The sequence below is a fragment of the Lacerta agilis genome, chromosome 10, assembly GCF_009819535.1.
Source record: "Lacerta agilis isolate rLacAgi1 chromosome 10, rLacAgi1.pri, whole genome shotgun sequence".
Classification (NCBI taxonomy): Eukaryota; Metazoa; Chordata; class Lepidosauria; order Squamata; family Lacertidae; genus Lacerta; species Lacerta agilis.
The window spans coordinates 62,601,801-62,624,214 of NC_046321.1; the positions used below are offsets into that span (position 1 = coordinate 62,601,801).

At 42.0% G+C, this 22,414-nt stretch overlaps 1 protein-coding gene across 1 annotated transcript in view; it reads right to left on the reverse strand.

The window, feature by feature from the left end:
• Positions 1-511: 511 nt before the first annotated feature.
• Positions 512-22,414, reverse strand: part of SLC2A13 (solute carrier family 2 member 13) — a 94,483-nt gene continuing 72,580 nt past the window's right edge. The window contains exons 7-10 of the mRNA XM_033162939.1: positions 18,127-18,252; positions 4,621-4,742; positions 3,014-3,166; positions 512-1,747 (exon numbers count right to left, since the gene is read on the reverse strand). Of these exons, the coding sequence (XP_033018830.1) occupies positions 1,521-1,747; positions 3,014-3,166; positions 4,621-4,742; positions 18,127-18,252 (628 nt within the window). The 3' untranslated portion in view covers positions 512-1,520. The remainder of the gene's footprint in view (positions 1,748-3,013; positions 3,167-4,620; positions 4,743-18,126; positions 18,253-22,414) is intronic.

A 22,414-nucleotide genomic window follows, 5' to 3' on the forward strand; every position in this document is an offset into this window, starting at 1 on the left:
AATCTGATGGCAGCATTAACTCTTTGATTAGTGCAGTTGCTAACTTAGGCATGTGCTTTTAACTTCTTGTTCTTCTGCAGAGCCACTTTTCCCTTAGGCATACAATTATATGCAGGAGGGGGTAGGAGAACTTTGCGGCCTTCCAGGAGTTGTTGGGACTGCAACTACCACCATTTCTGACCACTGGCCATGCTGGCTGGGGCTGATTGAAATTTATGTTCAACAGCATCCCGAGGGCCATAGGACCCCCCACTCCTGATGTAGTCTTTAGAGTGCTTCACACTCATTTCTGTACTAGAGCCCTTTCGTTTTTACTTTTCTGTGTTTAGCTGGAAGTGAAGGTTCCGCACAGTATTTAATCCAGAACTATATTACCAACCATGCTCTCTCCAATGGCCAAGAGTCTTCTGCAGTGTTTATCCATGAGCAAGTTTCATTCAATAAGAGGTGCTCAACCAAGTTAATGGAAAGTTTCTTCTGTTTGTTTGATCTTGGGGATGGGGGGTTAGAGATGAACATTGGTTTGCTCCAATGGTGCTTTCCATTCTTTGGGGAGGACAGAATAAGGGGAAAAATGGGCTTTAGGAAGCTCTGTGTATCTGCCCCCTCACCCTTTTTATGGTAAAAGTTCTAGCTCACCCATAGCTTCATAAAGGAGAAGTGGATTCATGAAGGGATCAGCTTTTGTCAAATTTTACCACGTTCAAGGAAGCAATGTGCATGGATCTGCTGTTGAACACCGGCATACAAAACAGACTGCTACCCAGAATTGCCTGTGTGCAGTTGTGTTTCAAGCAACCATCCACAACACTACCCAAGAGAGAATGCTAAAAACCAGTGCCAAAATTCTCTGCACACCCGCCCTGTGGCTGTTCTCGGGGGTCCCTTGTGCAGAGCAATGGTTGTAAAGCAGTGGCAAGTTATTACAAAGATAGGCATGCCCAAAGGAAGGAAGGGAGCAACCCAAAGAGCTTCCTTCTCCTTGCATACAAATTAATCTACTTTTGAAAGAAGTAATAATATTAAATTACAATTTCCACAGCAGGCAGCCGATTTCTCTCTCTCCTGCTTGTTTTGTAAGAGGCTGAGCACTTTTGTATCAAACCTTGGTTGCCAGGTAACTGTACTTTAATGATTCATCTGGTTTCTGACTAGCTGTTCTTTTTCACTTTTTTTTCAAATGGGACAAAAATGCATGGTAGATCATCAATTGAGTTTGGTATCGTCATTTCTAGGACCTCAAACATACACCCACCTGGAATGTTTATATCCTCCCAGAATAATTCCCTCGCCCTCACAATTTCCCCTTTTTGACTAATTGAAAGATCAGTGTCCTGTTTTGCTGTATTCGTCTCAAATGACATGGTTTGGAACAGGAAAGTGAAGCTAGATAAGACAGTAGAAAGGAGAACCAGAGCAGAAGCAGGGCAGTGAGGTCATCGAGAACAGCTCCTTCACCACCACCCCCTGCCAAAAACAACAACACCCCGGCTTGATTAAACACACCAGCAGCTGAAAAATCATTCCACATCAGAAGCATCATTGTCAGAAAGATGATAATTACTTCCCTTCACCCGGATATATTCAATATACCTCCCATCATCTGAATCTGAAATGCCACATGTACACAGTGCGTTCTCAAATAAGCCTTCAATTTCCTCCAGTTTTTTCCCTTTCGTCTCAGGAAGGCAGCCGTAGAGGAAAATGAGTCCCACAAAAGCAAATCCCGCATAAAGGAAGAATGCTCCTGCAATACAAAAAACAAACAAACAACCCCCCCCCCCCAGGACACAGAGTCAATATAAAGTTTTCCTCTAAAACAAAATACAAGGTCACAACAATAGAAGATCTACTATATCTTAGCAAAGTTAAAATGAAGGTTCCAGAAACAAATAACTATTTTAATATGCATTCAAATAATTATATTGGTCAAGATTCCAAACATTTGTTTAATTTTTGCAAAACCACAATGGCATCCCAATAACACTCAGATCTCATTTAAAATTTCTTTAGTAAAGAGACTTATAATAATAATAATAATAATTTATTATTTATACCCCGCCCATCTGGCCGGGTCTCCCCAGCCACTCTGGGTGGCCTCCAACAAATACCAAAATACAATACAGAGTCACAAATTAAAAACTTCCCTAAACAGGGCTGCCACAGAGAGAGACTGTAGGAACTCAGTAATACCTGTCTGGGTTTTTGGGAAAGGGGCAAAGCTATCAGCTAGATTACAAGCGGCATGACTTGAAGGCCTGAATGGCCTTGCAGCTGCCTGCACTCAGGAATGTGTCCCCCAGACTCGTCCTGGCATCATGGTGAAGCTGGCAAGGCTGCCCTGTCAATGGTGGTAACTGCTGAGCCTCCATGCCAGGCCCTGGATGCCACCTTAGTTTTCCTAAAATGCAATGTCCCAGACTTTCCACTGTTCCATGCCACCATGGGTTTTTGTCACCACAATGTCACACAGCCAAGCACTACATTTTGGGAGAGCTAGGATTTATGGGTACAAGCACAACTGTTGGGGAACCAACAGAGAGCATGTGGCCAAGGGCATCTCAACCCTGAAACTGGCCCTGGTTGACTCAGTGATGGGTGGCTTGGCAACACACCCTGTTCTTAAAGCCAAATGATTTAAAAATGTAAAACATCTACTACTTGGAAGTTTAACTACTCACAAACCACCAAAAGCACTAACACAGCTTTGGGAAAAACAAAATAAAAAATAAAAAAATTCCTTCCAGTAGAACCTTAGAGACCAACTAAGTTTGTTCTTGGTATGAGCTTTTGTGTGCATGCACACTTCTTCAGATAGCTTTGGGAACGTTGTTTAGAAGCAGAACTCAGCAACACAAAGTCTTGAAAAGAGAATATATACATAAGTTTTCTAGAGGCCTTTAAAAAGGAAAGCTAAACTGCCCATCAAGACCTTAGCTGATGAAAAGCTAAAATTCCAAGGATCTTAAACGCAATTATCTTGGTACCATTTAAGACAGAACACATTTCTTACCATAGTACGTCAGATATTCAGCTGTGTGCAGAAATGTAAGTGACACTAGGACGTTGAAAATCCAGTTCACGCCGGAAGAACAGGCATTTCCTGTACTTCTAGCCCAAAGGGGGTATATTTCAGAATTTACTGTCCATGGCATTGGTCCCATTCCTATTAAAAGAAACATACCGCAAAATTAATTTTAATAAACATTCACATCAAATACTAAAGGATCTTCAAAAATGGAATGTGGTGCAAACAGAATGTCAGAACAGTAATATTTTACTTCAGTAGAAAGCCACCATATGAGGAAAAATTAAGTTACTCAGATCTAAATCTTATATTTGGGGGGGGGGGGTTCCAGTACACACTAGTATCTGTTGGGAACGACAGAAGGCAATGGAGATTGAAGAATACCTAACTGTGGATCTAATGAAGGGATACTTTTGAGAAGAGGAAGGCGGAAGTCAACCTGTTTTTATAGATGCATAGATGGAGGGATTCCAACCATTATTGTATGTATTCCTATGGCTTAGAAAGATGACTCCTTATTGTACATATTTCTGTAGTTCAGAAAACTGTCGTTTGCATAGAATTATTTAAGTACAGTGGTACCTTGGTTTAAGAACAGCTTAGTTTATGAACAACTTGGATTAAGAACGCTGCAAACCCAGAAGCAGGTGTTTTGGTTTGTGAACTTTGCCTTGGAAGCAGAACATGTTTTGCTTCCTGTTGAGTGTGTTCCATTTGTAAATTGAGTCCCCCGCTGCTATGGGAAAGCATGCCTTGGTTTAAGAACACTTTTGTTTAAGAACGGATTTCTGGAATTGATTAAGTTCGTAAACCAAGGTACCACTGTAGTTAAATGCTTGCTCCTACAATGCTAATACGGACTAACTCTTCAACACACTGACACTTGGCACATGGAGCTGATAGTTTTAGCAAGAAGAATTTACGAAGGATATTGAAACAGGCAAGGACGCTAATAAAAGCAAAGAGATATGTGGGCATTTTGGGGATTATTTTAAGTAAAGGAATGAGGTATGGAATGTGGTAACAATATGCAGAAATGGCAGGAGAAGGTAGCCTTAATCCCCCTCCTTTAATTTTCCATTGCTATTTAAAATCAAGGAAGTGAACAGCAACATTAAGGGAACTGGAAAAGGGGGAGAAATTCCTGTAACACTGGAAAAAAAATATGTAAAATTAAAAAGGTATAGTAAAACAAAGGCTGAATAGCAAGATAATATTAATCATTATTTCAAAGGTCAATCTGTTGAGTTGTTACATTCCAGGAGAGTTCTTGATCCAATATGAGCCTCAGGCTCTCACATGGACGTCTTTCTCGGGGGGGGGGGAGTAATGAGTGAGTGAACTGGGTTATACAAGTTATTTGAAAGCAGTATCTCCCTGCCCACTCTTGTCAGAGAACAGAGGTTTTCAAGGAGACAGTGTGTTCAAATAAAGGCAAGAGAGGCAGTTCACTCATCATTTTCTCATTGAAGGGAGGCAGGCACACAGATATGTCTAAGACTTGTATCAGACCTAGAACTTTTCCTGGAATATAACAGCTCCACAGGTCCAATTTATTTCACATGAAAACTAAAGACACCAAATCTGTTTACCTGGTGCAAAGAAAACCAGGTATAAAATAAGTCCCACGAGCGCTGTCCAAGCGTATGGTGTAGGGCAGAAGTTATATGCCCAATATGTCTCTTCGGTTTTGAGTCTGGTCTCATTTGAACATCTGCAAGATAGCCACCATATGAAACAAAGATTTAAAGATAAAACCAACATCTATAAGCAAAGAGTAAAACAAAGGCTTAAGGATAAAGCGAGTGCCTACAAGGAAAGAATAAGGATAATAAAGTTACAGCAGGCAGACTCAGACCAAAGAAACATAGTACCTTCTGGCTAAAAGCAGATCACTGCATGCATGCAAAGTCTCTAGAAGAAGACCGTTCCATAATACCGCAGGCAGCTTATTCCATCGCTGAATTATTCTTATAGACAGAAGCTTCCTAATACTTGACACAAATTGATGCCCTGTATTTCAGAAGTGTTGCTTATTTTCCTGTCTGAGCGGATAAGGTGGACAAATACTGCTGCTCTTCTGATCTGCAGAGGGGTAGCTATGTCAGTCTCCCCTCCCCCCAAAACCCCCACCCATAACAAAATAATGCCATCCAAGTCTTGTGGCACCTAAAAGGCTAATAAATAATTTTATTCATTTGTTTTATTTTGGAACAGTTGCTCATTAAACATCCCGAAGCCATTACAATAAAAACATAGCCATAAAAATATACAGAAAACCAGTTTCATATCCAGAACAGGGTGGGGGTAAATATCTCCACTTAAAAGGCTTGTTGAAATAAGGAGGTCTTCAACAGCTGCTGAAAAGAAAACACAGATGATATTTGTGCGATAGGTAGTTCTCAAGGGTAGGTGCTGTCACATTAAAAGCACGATTCCTACACCATATGGAATGAACCTCCTGATGAGATGTGATCTCCAGGAGGGCCTCTCAGGTATACAAAGGATGAGGTGGTATTTTAGATATGCTGGTCCCAAATTGTATAGGGCATTGTAGGTCTGCACCAGCACCTTGAACTTAGCTCAGTAACTAACTGGTGGTACTTAGCAGTCAAGCCCACTTGCCCACAAAAGCTTATGCTGTATAATTAATTTGTTAGATGCCGCAAGTCTCTTGTTGTTTTGCTGCTCTTCTGAGATTCTTTTAAAGCTCAGAACTGCCTTTTCTGCAAGCGAAACACACACACACACACACACACACACACACACACACACACACACACTGTTCCTTTAGGACCATGGAGTAAGATTCTACACAGAGTTATGGAAGTGTTTCCCCACGCTACAGAAGGCGTAAGTGCCCAGAAGGCGGAATGCCATGATCATCAAGCTTCTCACATGGGGAAAGAATAACAACATTTCTGAAGCACGTAAAAACCAGAATGCTGTAGAATGTAAAAAATTAACTGAATTCTGACTGCAAGCATGCAGTCAAAATAAATAGGTCGTATTTCCTTTGTTCAGAGACTACCAACAGCAGCAGATGCCAGCTGATGACTAGGTAGTTCCACTTCACCCATGGCTGTTTCTATTTCTCTATAAAACTGCATATGCAGGTCCATTATCACATGGAGGGAGGGGGGAAGTGAGAACTGGGATTGGGAAAAGGTTTCTCCTAGAAGCTCAGCCAGTTCTTTGATTTGGGGAACCTGCCTATGATCAGATTTGAAAGTCACAGGGAGAGAGCATGCTTTGAATGCAAGCAGGTGTCCAATACAAATCCTAAACTGCTCCCCTTCACAGTCTAGTTTCCCCCCATCAGTTTGGCTTTCATTTTTTACTGCTTTGTCTGTATTTGGTATTTTTCATACCGTTAGCCAGCTTGAACTTTAAAATGTTTACATCTGGCAGTCCCTTATAGAAAACAGATAAATCAAATCTCATGTAGGCTTAAACACATATTGTAAAGATCGTATCAGCTGCAACCACAATCTCTCCTTTCTCATTTCATCGGCTTGTTTTGTATGAAGTGTGATGGCTGACTCCAGTAACCATGTGAGCCTTTGTGATAAGCCTTACATGGTAAAATAGTTATATATTCGCCCATTACTGCTAGTAATTATGGGTGATGGAGGCAATTTTTGTCTTTGAATTGAAGAGCAGCTCTACACACATGCGCTGTGGGTTTCTCCCCTACTAAGCAAGTGGATTCAACACATCCAATTCTTTCTCTGACCCACCTTGTATGGCCAGATTCTTGCATTTACGTCAGTTTAAATTACGGACAATAGGATAACAGCTTCACATCCCATCAGCTCCTTTTAGTGTTGCCGTTAGTATTTTTTGAGCAGGTGCACAGTGATGAATAGTGGCTGATTATCCACGTTTGAAGTGTCTTGAAGCAAACAATACTGTAATTGGCTTAGTAGATTCCTTTCAGGCAGCACTGCAGCTGCCCACTAAAGAGAAGTCCAATGTTTTCTTAGGAACGCAGTAAATAAAGATGCTAGTCGGTTTGTCATCTTGTATCCCTGTTAGGCGGTATGAAGCTGTCTGCTCAGTAGCTTACATTTGTAATTATCGAAACGTCCATCCTTATAACTGGCAGAATATGCAAAGCAAGAACACATGCACATCTTGAGGTCTCATAAGGCAGGGGGTTGGCAAGGTTTACCTCACCTGGGCCGGTTCACTCCAGCGGAGATCCCTCCATGGGCCGGATTGCGCAGATGCAATTTCCAGCACCGCAGAAGTGAGTCCCTGCACTGCACTGGTTTAGCACAGTGCGTGGGGACTTGCCAAGCGGGCGGCGGCTCGTGGGCCAGTTAAACGACCCCCGTGGGCCGCTTGTGGCCCATGGGCCTTAGGTTGCCTACCCCTGTCATAAGGGATGCAGTGCATCTCTATATGCTCTGCACTTAGGAGCCAAACTGCATTTTCTTTGAAATCTCTGCTGCAGGAACAAGGCTGGAGAGCAGTCTTCTGCCTTTAACATAATAGAGATCCTAGGAACCAGGACAATCAGCAGGGTTTGGTCGTGTCCCAGACTGCAAGTCAAGAATCAAGCCTCCCCTGTCTACATAGCCTCACCTCTCTATCTGGGGACCTGATTCTTGGGCATGGTAAAGGATGGTGAAACTCTACAAGTTGGTTTCCGTATACACAGGCATGTAGAGACTCATAACCCTGGGCAGAAATAACTGGAAGGCAACAGGAAATGAAGCTCCTTACTCATTCATCCCAAACTTCCTGGAAACACCAAAAATCTTCTTTCCTTTGTCACTCCATTAATGGCAACAGTGCCCTGAAACACAAACTAGGATGACAAATGAGACACAAAACTGAGAGATTCATGATAGGCTCTCATGCCTCTAATTTCTTTTAAAAGCAAATAACTGAACATGCTATTTATACTGTTAGGAAACCTTAGCCTTCATTCTCCCAATGTGCACGAGGTGGTATTTCTGGAAAGAAGGGTGGATGGGCAAAGATACTCAGTTATTCTACCAGATAGGAAGAAAAAAGGGGCACATAAATGGAATTACAACTTCTCACCTCATTTACAGATTCCTTTCTTCACCAGCCTCAGATACTTGTGCATATTGCAGCAGGTGATTTAGGCCAAATTAGATTAGATGGTGGTGATCTGCTGAGACTAGTGATTATTTTCTTTACTTTTTAAATTAAAAAACCCATCATGGGAGCAGCCACATGATCGCCCTAATGCAACAAACAGCAACTCCAGGGTGAGGGGATTACTTTTGAAATATGGCACAGGAGAAAGGGTTAACCCCCTCTCACATGAGACAAAGATGGATACCCTGTTGGATCAATCCATCAACTTCTGATGGATGATTTAGATGATGTCACACTGCATATGTCCAAAGAACAGTTCCCACAAAAACGTCTTTGCATAGTCAAAGCAATCTCAGCCTTTTGTTGCTTCTTGAGACCTTCAGCATTCCACTGAGCTTGACTCTTACTTCCGTTCTTCCAGCTGAGTCAGGGCTGATGGGATTCAAAGCCTTTCCTTCAGCAACTGAAAAGCCATGGCAGGCACAGGGCCAAAGGTGCTATCTTCTCTTAGCTCAAACTGGAGTCAGGTGTCCCCTGGATGATACATTTTCCAATTGCTTTGTTGACTTTGGTTCCACCAACTCCCCACTTTCCTTGTCACACAGGATCAGAAAGCCAAGATGCCTGGCAGCTTGTTTTCCCAACTGTCACATTTAATTAGCCTCTCCAATCCCCATAGCTTCTTTAGCCATTCCCAGAGCTTGTTGCTTCTGAGCATGCTCATTAGTGTTGGCAAGTTGAGAGCTCTAGGAATTCTTCTCCATCTGCCTCAGACCTATTTTTTCAGCAAACCCCTGGGAGAGGTATAAACAGAATGCCAGCCGGTTTTAAATCAGCTTTGTTGCTATTGCAAAAGCAAGCAGGAATTCCAAGGAGCCCAAGGGATGCATTATTAAAGGGCTAGTGCAGTCACTTTCCAGAATAGCTTCTCAAAGTAATCATGGGGAAGTGGAGGAGAGAGGCAGACACTCTTCAACTTGCTGTTCACTGACAGGGAACATGGCATACCCACAACATGTTTTCTAAATATGAGGTATAGGAGCAGGCTTGGCATGGAGAGAAAGCAGCATATATTTCTGATGTGTACAGAATCAAATAATTTTAAGTTGGAAGGATCATCTAGTTGAACCCGCTGTGATGCAGGAATCCTGCCCACAACTATCCATGGGTAGGTTTGAAACACCAACCTTCTGGTTAACAGTCAGCCACAATGACCCTTTGCACCACCTGAGATGCCAGGTACTAGTTCAAGTTCATGTTCAGTATAGACAGAGCTCTAAACTTGTAACTATAGCCAAAGTCTAGCGAATATGCGCCTTCTGGGACAGTATCTTCAACACAGAGCACAGGAAAAGATCCAGGCCACTGATGAAGGTTGAAGCTGAAATGACACATTACACATGTGTTCCATAAGAAATCAAGTCACATCATTGGTCTAACTAGTTCAGTGCTGTCTTACACTGACTGTTGGCGGCTCTCCAGGATTTCAGGCAGGGATCTATCTCAGCTGTACCAGGAAATGCTGCAGATTGAACCTGGGACCCTTGGACCTGGGACTTCTTGCATGCAAAACAGTTGCTCTACCACTGTGTAACAGCCTTTTCCATTATTCTTTCCACCAATATTCTTGTTTTTTAAACGTAAGACCTGGCCTTGCCAAGCTGCTTTAAGTGGAGGAAGTATGGTTTGGGAGATGCTGCTCAGACCTTTCTCACATGGTCATTTATTTCCAGCTCAGAATCACTATGTCTTTGGGAACTAGGGACAGGGGGAATAGCTGTGGTCCCTGTCTCTTCACCTGTCACCTGCCCTATATAAAAAGCAGTTTTGGAAGGAATATTTTGAGCTGAGGAAGAACGCATTAAGCTGCCATTAGCCAGGAACACTTCCTCCACTAGGGCACAGCCTGATCAAGGTGATCTGTGAAAAGTATATTCTGAGCATAACATCACCACATGCAAACAAACAGAGAGCATGCTCACAACTCTGCTGCTATGGAAGTACTGTGAAAGTGTGGTTATTTTGGCCTCTTTGCTTAGATGACCTAACCTGATACGGCATGAGCTGCCACAACATCATGAGTTTTATTTAATTTTTGCATATATCAATTATTTAGACACTCTTCCAACAATTAACTCAGATTAATGGAAATGCAAACATAAAAGGAGAAAAATTATGGCGAAATAATTTGCAGAAAAATTATCTGAGTCAGGGCTAAAGAGCAGTAAACAAGAACATGCCATGATTTGTGTGGACTATAAAATAATAAGGCTAGATAACAACATAAAATAATAAGGCTAGATAACAACATTCCCTCAAAATTACTGAGAAAGTGGAAGCATAACAGTCTTGTAGTTAAAACAGATTTATGCATATTGCTCATCTTGTATTTTCCACAGACATCATGCAAAGAGTCTGTGTGTATGTGAAACTGCCACAATAAATTAATAAATATAGCACAATATATATTATTTATACTTCAGAATATCTCCAGTGATGTTTAACTGTTCCATTCCCAGCTGTGCTTCTAATGAATGAAAAAGACTTACAAAGAAAACCTCCCATTGGTGCTAATTAGAGTCACTCTCTTTTTTAAGGGGTTAATTGCATGTGATTTTTTGTCAAAAATATAGTTAAACTTTTGCCCCTTATATCATGTGTTTCCAATGACAACTGAAGCCCTCTGCAACTAGTATTCATTAAAAAGGAACTCCCCTGATGTGGCTGCTAGCTACACAACTAAACATCTAACTTGATCCTAAGGACCATGAGAGCATTATAAAATTATTAGTATGCAGAATAGCTACAGACACATTCTACTCTGTTTTGTACAGCACAGAACTCTGGGCCGCCTAACAGAATTGACTGAGGACAGATGAGATTCAGGAGAGACAAAAGAAAGTAATTCCTCACAGCACATATGAAATCCCCCACCAAACAGTGTGGCGACAACCATTAATTTAGACTGCTTTCGGCTAAGCACAAACCACTTCGCAGAGATGTGCAAAAGCACATTTTGAATCCCAACCCCCATGTTCACAGATTTATTGGGTGTCATTACTATTCTTGCTTTTAAGAACCACGAGCAGAATGCTCATGCTGTCCTTAGCTTTCAGTACAGTCAAACCTCGGTTGTCGAATGTACGGTAATTCATTCCGGAAGACCGTTCGACAACTGAGGCGCGGCTTCCGATTGGCTGCAAGAGCTTCTTGCACTCAATCAGGAGCTGTGTCGGACGTTCAGGTTCCAAAAAAGGTTCAAAAACTGGAGCATTTACTTCCGGGTTTTTGGTGTCCAGGAGCCGAAATGTTCAGCAACGGAGCCGTTTTAGAACCAAGGTTTGACTGTAGTTTATGCATTCCTAAACAGCTAGTGCAAGACCATGTGTATTAAGTCCCCATTTTCCACTGATGGTCACCAATTTAGATGGCTTTAACCGGGGGTTGGGGGTTGGGGTTAGCTAGATTAATGAAATATAAGGTCATCAACGGCTTCTAGTACAATAGTGATAAAACTCTTTCCAGGGTCAGATGCCAATCATTTGGTAACAACAGGAGGAGAGGGCTACTGCCCTTGTGTCTTGTTTTGGGTTTCCCATAGGCATCTGACAACTATGGGATCAGGATGTTGGACTAGATAGGAAGGCCTCTTCGTATCTTCTCTTGTGACTTATCCAGGAGGAAGCAGCAGCAACAAGTGCCAGAGCAAAAGTAGATTAAAAATATGGCACTGAGCATTATTAAAAGGAGGAATGCTGTTATCATGTTTTTTGAAGTTTTCTCCTCACAGCGCTTTTAAGCTCACAAAGTTAAGAGAGAAGAATATTTAGGGCATAGTCCTTATCTGCTTTTTAAAATAGATTAAAATTGTGAGGGATAATTATGTCAATACCCTGCCTCTGATTACCAGCTGCCCACTTCTTGAAACAATGACAACTAGATGGATCTTAGTCTGACTCAGCATGGCAATACTTAGATTCTCAACTATATGAACAGGAAGTCTGAGAACATGGATGTTTTTTGTGTGTATGAACCAAAGTCATTGAGTATTAATTGTACAAGTATTCACCTTACACATTATGCTGCTCGTGTATATTTCATCAAGGGCTCTATTCTTTCATTATGAACAGCAACTCATTTGTAAATTTAGCAACTCTAGAAAGTGGGCCAGTAAGCTATTAAATGCACATAAGTAACCAGCTGCAAAAGGAAAATATCTTGTTACTTTTGTGTGTCTTGAAGAACCCAAAGGCACACCTAATCCTGTTCACAGTGGCCAATCTACTTCCCACAGGCATTACTGAGACAGGTGAACAGAGCCCAACTATAGCTAATGGCTTACTGTGAGCACAAAGATGACTCTTGCTTCACTTCTCCCCCAGCAGTAGCAAAAATCACAATCCCTGGCTTAGCATTACATCCAAACCGAGGATCAGGTTTGCCATGTTCCAAAAAACCCAACCAGAGAAGGAGACTCCACCACACTCCTTGGTAGCAAATTCCACTGCCGAACAGCTCTCACTGTCAGGAAGTTTTTCCTAATGTTTAGGTGGAATCTTTTTTCTTGTAGTTTGAATCCATTGCTCCGTGTCCGCTTCTCTGGAGCAGCAGAAAACAACCTTTCTCCCTCCTCTATATGACATCCTTTTATAGATTTGAACATGGCTATCATATCACCCCTTAACCTTCTCTTCTCTAGGCTAAACATACCCAGCTTCCTAAGCCGTTCCTCATAAGGCATTGTTTCCAGGCCTTTGACTCTTTTGGTTGCCCTCTTCTGGACACATTCCAGCTTGTCAGTATCCTTCTTGAACTGTGGTGCCCAGAACTGGACACAGTATTCCAGGTGAGGTCTGACCAGAGCAGAATATAGTGGTACTATTACTTCCCTTGATCTAGACACTATACTCCTATTGATGCAGCCCAGAATTGCACTGGCTTTTTTAGCTGCTGCATCACACTGTTGACTCATGTCAAGTTTGTGGTCTACCAAGACTCCTAGATCCTTTTCACATGTACTGCTCACATGTACTTGACTAACCAAACCAAGTATTGTTGGTTTGTAGAGAAACAAACTACCGTATAACTCCGTGAGATGCAGAAATAAGGCAGGGATCCTTGTTTGCTCTAGGGGTAGGGGAACATACACAGAATTCTATGGTTTACCATGATGTGCAACTGGGCTACTGTATTGAAGTAATTTAACAGTGCACTGTGTATCTTTCGTTAAGTAATCCTGAATTTCCACACTAAATGTGTGCTGTCTGTCCTCAAGCACAGCACAGGGAAAAGCACAGCTGCACGAACAGGGAAAACTATTTGCTTAACTCTCTCCAGCTTTCATACAATTTATTATGACACTAAGCAAGTGACTAGGCAACTGAACTGCAGTTGAGGGCACAATGGTGTCATTTTAATCAGTTTCGCCCAAACAAGGCATTTGCTACTGTATACAAACCAGAAAGTTAGTCTAGAGCCGAAACACCAGGAGCTGTGCTCTGCAGCCTTCAGAATTTCTATCACCAATCATCCTGACAGCAATGCAGAAAATGCTCATGACCATCTAACACCCCAGAACGTCACAGTGTAGCCAAAGACACTAAGCGGGGTGGACATTAAATATACTGTCTGCATTCTGAACACATCCACCCTCCTGTTCTTATAAAGGTTTGTAACTCCTGCACTTTTCAATTGAGAAGGGTACCCTTGAACACACTACAACCACCCAGCGATATACTTACCAAACTGGTTCTTAAAGGTAAAGGGACCCCTGACCATTAGGTCCAGTCGCGGATGACTCTGGGGTTGCGGCGCTCATCTCGCTTTACTGGCCGAGGGAGCCAGCGTACAGCTTCCGGGTCATGTGGCCAGCATGACTAAGTCGCTTCTGGCGAACCAGAGCAGCGCATGGAAATGCTGTTTACCTTTCCGCCGGAGCGGTACCTATTTATCTACTTGCACTTTGACGTGCTTTCGAACTGCTAGGTTGGCAGGACCAGGGACTGAACAACAGGAGATGACCCCGTCGCAGGGATTCACACCGCTGACCTTCTGATTGGCAAGCCCTAGGCTCTACTACCTTATACCACAGTGCCACCCGCGTGGTGGGTTCTTAAGCAGATCTGGTTCTTAAGCAGATCAAAATCAGGGATTAGAAAATAAGCTATTCAGTAGTGAATAACACCTCCCAAGAATACTGCAATGATTAATTAGGTTGCCAAGAAGCTTTTCGCATTTGCCCAGGTTTAATGAGACTTAAAGCTAAAGTGTTTCTAATGTCCTGACGTAAGCTTGTTCTCCAATGCCATCAATTTCAAACACGACTTTGATTTTAGTCGCTACAGAGTCCCTTTTCAATTTGTTGTATTCTTCTTCTAAAGTGATATTCCCTTTTCCTTATGTTACAAGGCTCGCTCTTCATTGGATTGCAAGAAAGCAACTTTTGCATGCAAGCAACAGTATTTAGCTGTTCTTTTATGCTCTCTCACCATTGTGAAAGGTCTTCTTAACAGAAAGAAGTGTACAGCGCATAGCCTTGCTTTAATGTCCTATTTTTCTAAACGCTATTTCAGTCATTAGCCACCATTAAGTACAATTATAACAGCTGTAATCAACAGCACAAGAATAGAAGAGCACAGAGACATGTTTGTCACAAGAACAATGATTACATTAATCACACTTGACGTTGATTTTTGTCTTGAAATATTTCAACTGTTTTAGAGTTGGAAGGTGAATTGTGAAGCTTCCAGATGACAGAACTAGGTTCTTCCCACATGAATGAACTAACAGCATGATTGTGTTCTAATCCTGAATGATACTTTCAAAAGGTAGTGCAATTCATTGGTGGAGCTTTGAGTACTAAATATAAATTTCATGCATTCTTATAGCACATTATACAAATACCATTTGCTAACCTGACTGACCTACACATTATTAAACCAGTCTTAACATATTTCACAACTGCATTGAAGTTATGTTACCAATACAATTAGTAGATCCAATCTTAAAAAATTACCCTTTCATTAAAGTGGATTATTTAATCTATCTGAAGAAAATTAGGCTTATGAAAATGACCAAAAATATCTCAACTTTTTGGAATGGTTACAATTCTTCAATATCTTTGTCTTTTGAGGAAAGGGGGGGGGGGAGAGTGGAAGACTAAAGAGAATACTGTTCTCAGTTGGGGTGGGGGGTTAGGTGAGCCCTTTCTAATGCCTGGATCCAGCAAGGGAGGATCCCATTGGCCGTATTGGTCATTAGTATAAGAAAAGAAGTTGCACTGTGCCAGAGGGCAAATGGGTGGACCCTTTCCCTCACTTGGCTGGTAGTGAAAAAGACAAAAGTGTGGTGTGTGTTTGAGCTGGATTGGAAGCAGGCTGCAGGCAAAAGCCTGAGAGTGAGAGCCATGCTTGATTTCTACTTGAATCAAAGACTGTGGCTATGGGAGAAGCAAGACCTTCTGACAGCTTTGCAGTTTGATGCATTGCATGGAAATACTAAAAAGCAGTGAAATTTCAGCAGGTCAATAGGACATGGATGTCACAAAATAGTATGTAATCTTTCACATTGTTATGAGTTGGTATTTGCTTTTTAAGAGGTATCTAAATGAAATGCAATGTGTGTGTGTGCTAACCATAAATCACAAGTTTTGGGTTGGTGGGACATATTAAAGGAGCATGAAGGGATATGGCACATTAGAAGGTAGCATCAGAGATGGCTACTTTGTGAATGCACACACTGGCTGCCTTTTGGCTCACTGAAATTCAGTGAGTAGCATGTTATCACTTTCTATGCCCCTCTACCTGGGAATAAAAAATGGGAATAAAATGGCTCACAGACAACAGTCTGTACAACAGAAAACTAAAGTATTTTGTTTGGTTTATACAACAGAAGGAAATGGGCTCACCTCTTAATTTCTGCAAAAGAGCATTTAAGGGGGTTCAGAATTTGCAAGGATTACATGTTGACAGGAATTAACATGTTAACCATACTGGAGTCAAATAGGATACTTCCTTTATATAGTTTCCAAATTCAGAATGAGTTTCTCGAGTTAGAAACTGGACTTAAGGACAGAGATTGTTTAAATTCCTTGCCAGCCACCTCCATATTAACTGGTATTCTGGTGGATGCCAGCGAAAGTAGTGAAATACTTCATCCTGAATTATATTTCGGTTAAACTTGTCTCAAAGTATCATTACTGTCACCTCTTTGTCAAACAATAACGGGCCTCTTCATAACTGAAGCGATTGATTAGTACAGGTACTCTGTTGCCATAGGAGCTAATGGTTGGGAATCCTTGTAGATGGGGACAAGTCTTTCTTCTCCCTCTTCTGCCTGGAGGTGATGTCATGGAAGTGTCATGGAGTGAAAGTGAACAAAAGGGAATGGCAAACTAGAAACAGGGCTGGAAAGATGCAGAGGCTTGGCTTGCTCTCTAGGAGAAAATAAAGCTATGGGTTTGGTACCCCCACCCCCAAAAACACCTAATAGGAGACCGCAATCTGTTTGAGTGATACAGCTGTGAGCCTTCCATCTTATGCTAAGCCTGAACATAGGGCTGTCTTAAGCATATCCAGCACCGTGGTGCAAAGATCCCTCCAGCCCCCCCCCACTTTCCCAGAGTTGCCGACCTTTTTAGGGGGGGGGGCAAAGTTGTTGACCTTTTTAAGGAAAGGTTCCCCAGAGTTGTTGTTGACCAGAACTTGGGAATTCCACAGATTTCACTACAGGGAAGGAGAGGCAAGAGCTGGGGGTGGGGGGAACCTACCCCTTCCTTTACTGGATGAAAAGAGAGAGAGAGAAAGAGAAAGTGGGACAGAGGAAAGCAGAAAGGAGAGGGCATTTAACCCACCGACGGAGAGGAGAGGTGGGTGGTGGTCGGGAAGCTGAGCCGGGGTAGAAATAGCATCGCTCCTCCCGCCCATGGAGGCTTCGTGGCCAAAAAGGAAGGACAGCAGGAGTTTTTTTGTTTTTTTTTAACACAAACACACATGCCAACCCCAGTTGCTCCCTGATCCCCTCTAAGTGAGTCGGTAGGTGGGTGCGGCAGGACAGCAGCAGATTGTCCTCGCCCACGACCACACACGTAGCGTACGGGATGTGCGTGTGCAGTCTGCTGCATTTCGCAACGCTACTTACAGGGAGAAATAAAAGTGCACTTGGGCACAGCTAATGATGGGTCTGCTTCCCTTCTGCCCGCCGGGAAGCTGCCGCACCAAAAAGGGAGAGACGGGGTCCTCACTTGCTGGTGGGGAGCTTTGACAGGGAGCGGCTGGGAGAGGCTCCAGAGTCCCCAACGAGACCGTTCCCACCCGCCTCTTCGGGGCTCCCCTCCTGCGCTCCTGCCATGCACAGGAGACTTGGGAAGCAAACTGTACGCCCAGGCGTGCAGGGAAAGGGGAGGCTGCCAGCAAAGCCTCGCAGCTCCCCCACTCGCTGGGGTGCCCATGAGAGCCCAGCGCTGTGGTGCAATGCACCACTAAGTCCTATGGGAAAGACGGCTCTGCTTGAACATAAACTTTTGATCACAGAAAACCCTACCAGTCTCCAGAAACCAAAAACCAAGGTAATTGCTGGAACCCCTAAAAGCTGCTCAGAGATCAGGGTGCATGGTGCAGTATTTACTGTTGCAACATTGTGTCATCTTTAATTATTTTTGCTTCTTGCCACCTCATCAATTTGATGTGCACTAAGTCCTTCCACTGGCAGAGTCAGCATTGGGTCTTGGCACAAGGGTTATTAAGGTTTGTTTTTGTCTTTGCCATTGATGTTCAAAAAGAAAGTGTGATGTGACCTTTAAGTCAGCACTCACAAATGATTCCATCCTACAGCGTTTTTATTTTCTGAGAAAGGGGGAAAATGGAAGCAAAATGAGAGGGTTTTTGACAAGAGGAAACCTCTGGTGCACATTATTATTATAATGACAAAATACCAGTTTGAAGACAAGTGTAACAGTAGCACTTCTTATAAAAGGATATTATGGTCCTTCTAATATGAAATTAAGCAACACAAAAGCAACGTACCTGCCCCAGGCTGCTTCCATTGTAGACTTCCTATTAACAGGAACACAGGAGGACTCCACAACACTTGACTTGTTTAGCTTGTAGCAAAAGCCACAAATTGGATCCAGCATGCACCCATTACAGTAACTGAAAGAAATGAAAAATCACAAGAATAAGCCCAACCTTTTCACAGCAAAACATCAGTTAGCCAATGGAAGCAATCAGACTGGTCCATGGAGCAAGTTTGTACCTTGGATATCAATAACTTTTGGTAACTCTTGCTAAGATTAAAACTGAGAAAGTTTTGCTGCACAGAGAACATCTGCACAACTGCGGAAAATAAAAGGTAAATAAGCTGAACACACAGAATAAAATCCCATCAAAATTAAGTAGTACAGATTTTCCCATGGTTTTAATTACATAATAAAGCATGCTGAAAGCTTCCCCTTGAAATAAAAGCAGACGGATAGGGGAAACGTCAGCTGGATCATGAACATGGTTGCTAAATTCTGATGAAGCTGGACTAGCAATATAAATCATGCTAATGGTCTAAGTTTAATGGTTTGTCTCCAACTTGTGTTTTGATTGGAAAGTGTACATCAGCACACTGCTTGTTCACGTTAATAGTTCATTTTTAACTATGGTTTAAACTAGTGGTGGTGAACCTCTGGAATTTTCGGTGAACCACAACCATCTTTCCTGTGCCTGATATCATATGACATCAAGCAATTGACAGGTGGGTGGCCCCATATAGCTGTTATAAAGTGGTCTGAGGGGAGCTGGCCAATTCTGGATCTGGAGAGACAGAAGAGCCCAATTTGATGGATAAGTCATCGTTGGACAACGGTGAAATTTTCCTCTCAATAAGTAGACAGATAAGAAAAATATCCCTACAATTACCAATTGCAGACAGGAAGGAATTAAGACACTATTGCATTGGAAATTAAGTTTTAGCAATGATAATTAAGGCAGGGTTGATCATCAGTCAAAACAGCATGTATGTGTGTGTTTGTGAACATCTCTATGCACACTTATATACACCCAGTTACAGGTGTTTAGCCGTGTTGGTCTGCCATAGTCGAAACAAAATAGAAAATTCTTTCCAGTAGCACCTTAGAGACCAACTGAGTTTGTTCTTGGTATGAGCTTTCGTGTGCATGTATCTGAAGAAGTGTGCATGCACACGAAAGCTCATACCAAGAACAAACTCAGTTGGTCTCTAAGGTGCTACTGGAAAGAATTTTCTATTTTATATACACCCCTAACTTCAGATGAACAATAAAATCAAACACACATCTTACACCAAACAGCAACAAAATTTACTAGTTTTTACATAGATTTGACAAAAATAAGCTTCAAAGCTACTAATCAATTGAGTATGCTTACTACTTTCCGGAAAAGGATAGAGATTCCAAGTACTGTTAGCAATTGTGACTTTTCTGTCCCTATTTATTTGAGGGTTTGAGTCTGTAAAAAGGTGAGGGCTGCTCTTTGCAAGTGTGTGTAATGTGCAGTCATCCAGTATCAGTGGTGGAAATGACGTTACCACCACATGGAGACCAGCTCCTTTTCTTTCACCTTGTTTTTGGTTATTATCCATTCATTATGCGCAAGATTAATAGCTGAGCCAGATAAATAAATAAGCAGATTAATATTTAAACGGACCCCATCCCTTGATATAAACTGTGCACAACTGACTATAAGCCGCTAAAAAGGAACAGTTTAATACTACAATTTTAAAGTGTATCTTTTAAAACCAAAGGCAATGATGGCATTATACTCCACTATAAAGGACATACGAGGTATTGCTGGTATGTCCAGTTATTGTCCACATGTTCAGTAAATTTACCCATATAAATACGTTATTGGGAAAATAATGTTAATAGGAGGAATCTAGTGGAATATATTGCTCAGCTTTCACAAGGGGTGCCAGTTGTGGCCCGGTGCAGTTCACTGCTGGGCCAGGGAGGCCTTTCATGCACTGCACAGCTGGCAGAAGACGTCACTACTTCCTACCTGAGAGTTCCTTAAGAACTCACAATGTGAAATTGTTCATCACTTCTTAGATATTTCTGTAATGGATGATCAGAAAGTAGCCAATGTAAAATCAACACTGAAAAACAGGTTCAAAGGGAGAAAGGAAATTATAGGTCTGTTGGTCTAATGTCTACCCATGGTAAATTGGTAGAAAGCATTATTAAGCATATTGAAGAACAAAGTACAGAGCCAATGGGAAACTCTTCCTCAATGAGGAATCCTGCCTCATCAATCTTTTAGAGCAGGGGTCAGCAAACTTTTTCAGCAGTGGGCCGGTCCACCGTCCCTCAGACCTTGTGGGGGGCCGGACTATATTTTGGAAAAAAAAAATGAACAAATTCCTATGCCCCACAAATAAGCCAGAGATGCATTTTAAATAAAAGCACACATTCTATTCATGTAAAAACACCAGGCAGGCCCCACAAATAACCCAGGGATGCATTTTAAATAAAAGGACACATTCTACTCATGTAGATTCCCGGACTGCCCACGGGCTGGATTTAGAAGGCGACTGGGCCGCATCCGGCCCCCGGGGCTTAGTTTGGGGACCCCTGTTTTAGAGGTTCATGTCAACAAACACATTAAGACACTGAATACTTGGGCTTCCAAAAGGCTTTTGACAAAACCCATCACCGAAAGCTCTTATGAGTCACTGAATATGAAGATTGGTTCTCTAATGGATTGTACTGTAAGTGTTTAAAGAACAGGAGGTTGAAAGGCAAGAATCAATAGACTATTACAGTGGAAAGAGGTAAGTATTCAGGTTCCACAAGGATTGGCATGGGTGCTATTTATTTTAGAAATATCTGAAGCTTGAGGTGAGCAGGTAAGCACCCAAATTTGTGTGACACAAACATGATTCAGGATAGTAAAAAAAATAACTCCAAAGGAACCTTTCCAAATTGGGAAAGGGCAACAGAAGAGTAAAATATATGCAGGTATAAAATGATAAGCTCTGAAACTAGGATATTTTACCCTATCAGTATATATGCAAACTGACAGTAACCAACCAGGAAAAGGAGCATGGAATCACTGTGAACTCCTCAATGAAAAATTTCAACTCATTATGTTTAATCAGTGAACATGGCAAATTTCCATCCTGGGGATTATTAGGGAAAGGACTGAATGATCATAAAAATAAAAATGGCCAATGTAATAATGTCCTTATGTAAATACATGATCTGGCCTTATATTTAATATTGTGTTAGGTAATACTGGAGAACCAAACTGCAGAAAAAGGCAAGCAAAATTATCTAGGGGGGTTGGGAGCACTTTCTATATGAGGAAAGGTTAAAAGGTTTGAAGCTTTTTACGTTAGAAAAAAAGACAAGAACCCAACAGAGAGGACGACAGAGGTTTAATTATGTATGGTGTGGCGAGGGAAAGAATCTGTCCTCTTGTTCAATGACTGCAACTATTTCCTGAGTGAATGGTGGGGAGGGTTCTTGCCTTCAGCTCTCTTGTGAGCTTCTGCTTGGCCACTTTAAACTGGAGCCTAGGCTAGACGGGCCCTTTGTCTGATTAAGGAGATGTATTCTTTTGTTCTTCTAAGGAGACCACGGAAAAAAATGGGTAGTTTATTATGGCAAATAGGAATCACAGCACTGATTTTACAGGGACCTATGAACAGGCTTTAGTTCAGGTGATGCACACACACTAGGGAACAACCACACTTTTTTGTTCACCTACACTTACGAGACACTTGCCTGTTCAGTTTCTGCTCCCATCCTCCCTAAGCTCAGGAAATCCAACTGTTTATAACTCAGGTAGGTAGCCGTGTTGGTCTGATGCAGCCGAAATACATAAAAATATACAACTAAGTTTGTTCTTGGTATAAGCTTTCGTGTGCATCTGAAGAAGTGTGCATGCACACAAAAGCTTATACCAAGAACGAACTTAGTTGGTCTCTAAAGGTGCTATTGGACTATACTGTATATAGACTATATATAGACTGTTTATAACTCAGTGCAGTAATTCAGTTTCCCAGGTGTACATTGGCTATGACACTGCTATTCTGCTCAGATATGGCCTGTGTGCCTTGCTGCAGCCATTTCCTTCTCAATAGTCCTACCATCCTGAACTACAGTGGAGAACAGCATGATTGAGAATGCAGTAGTGGGAAGAGGACATTTATACACAATGGTCTTAACGCAGGGGTGCCCAAACTTTTTTCAAAGAGGGCCAGATTTGATGAAGTGAACATGCGTGAGGGCCGACCAAAGTTGTTGAGCTTATTTTAGGATTTAACTTGTTGAGCTTTTTTAAGGATTTG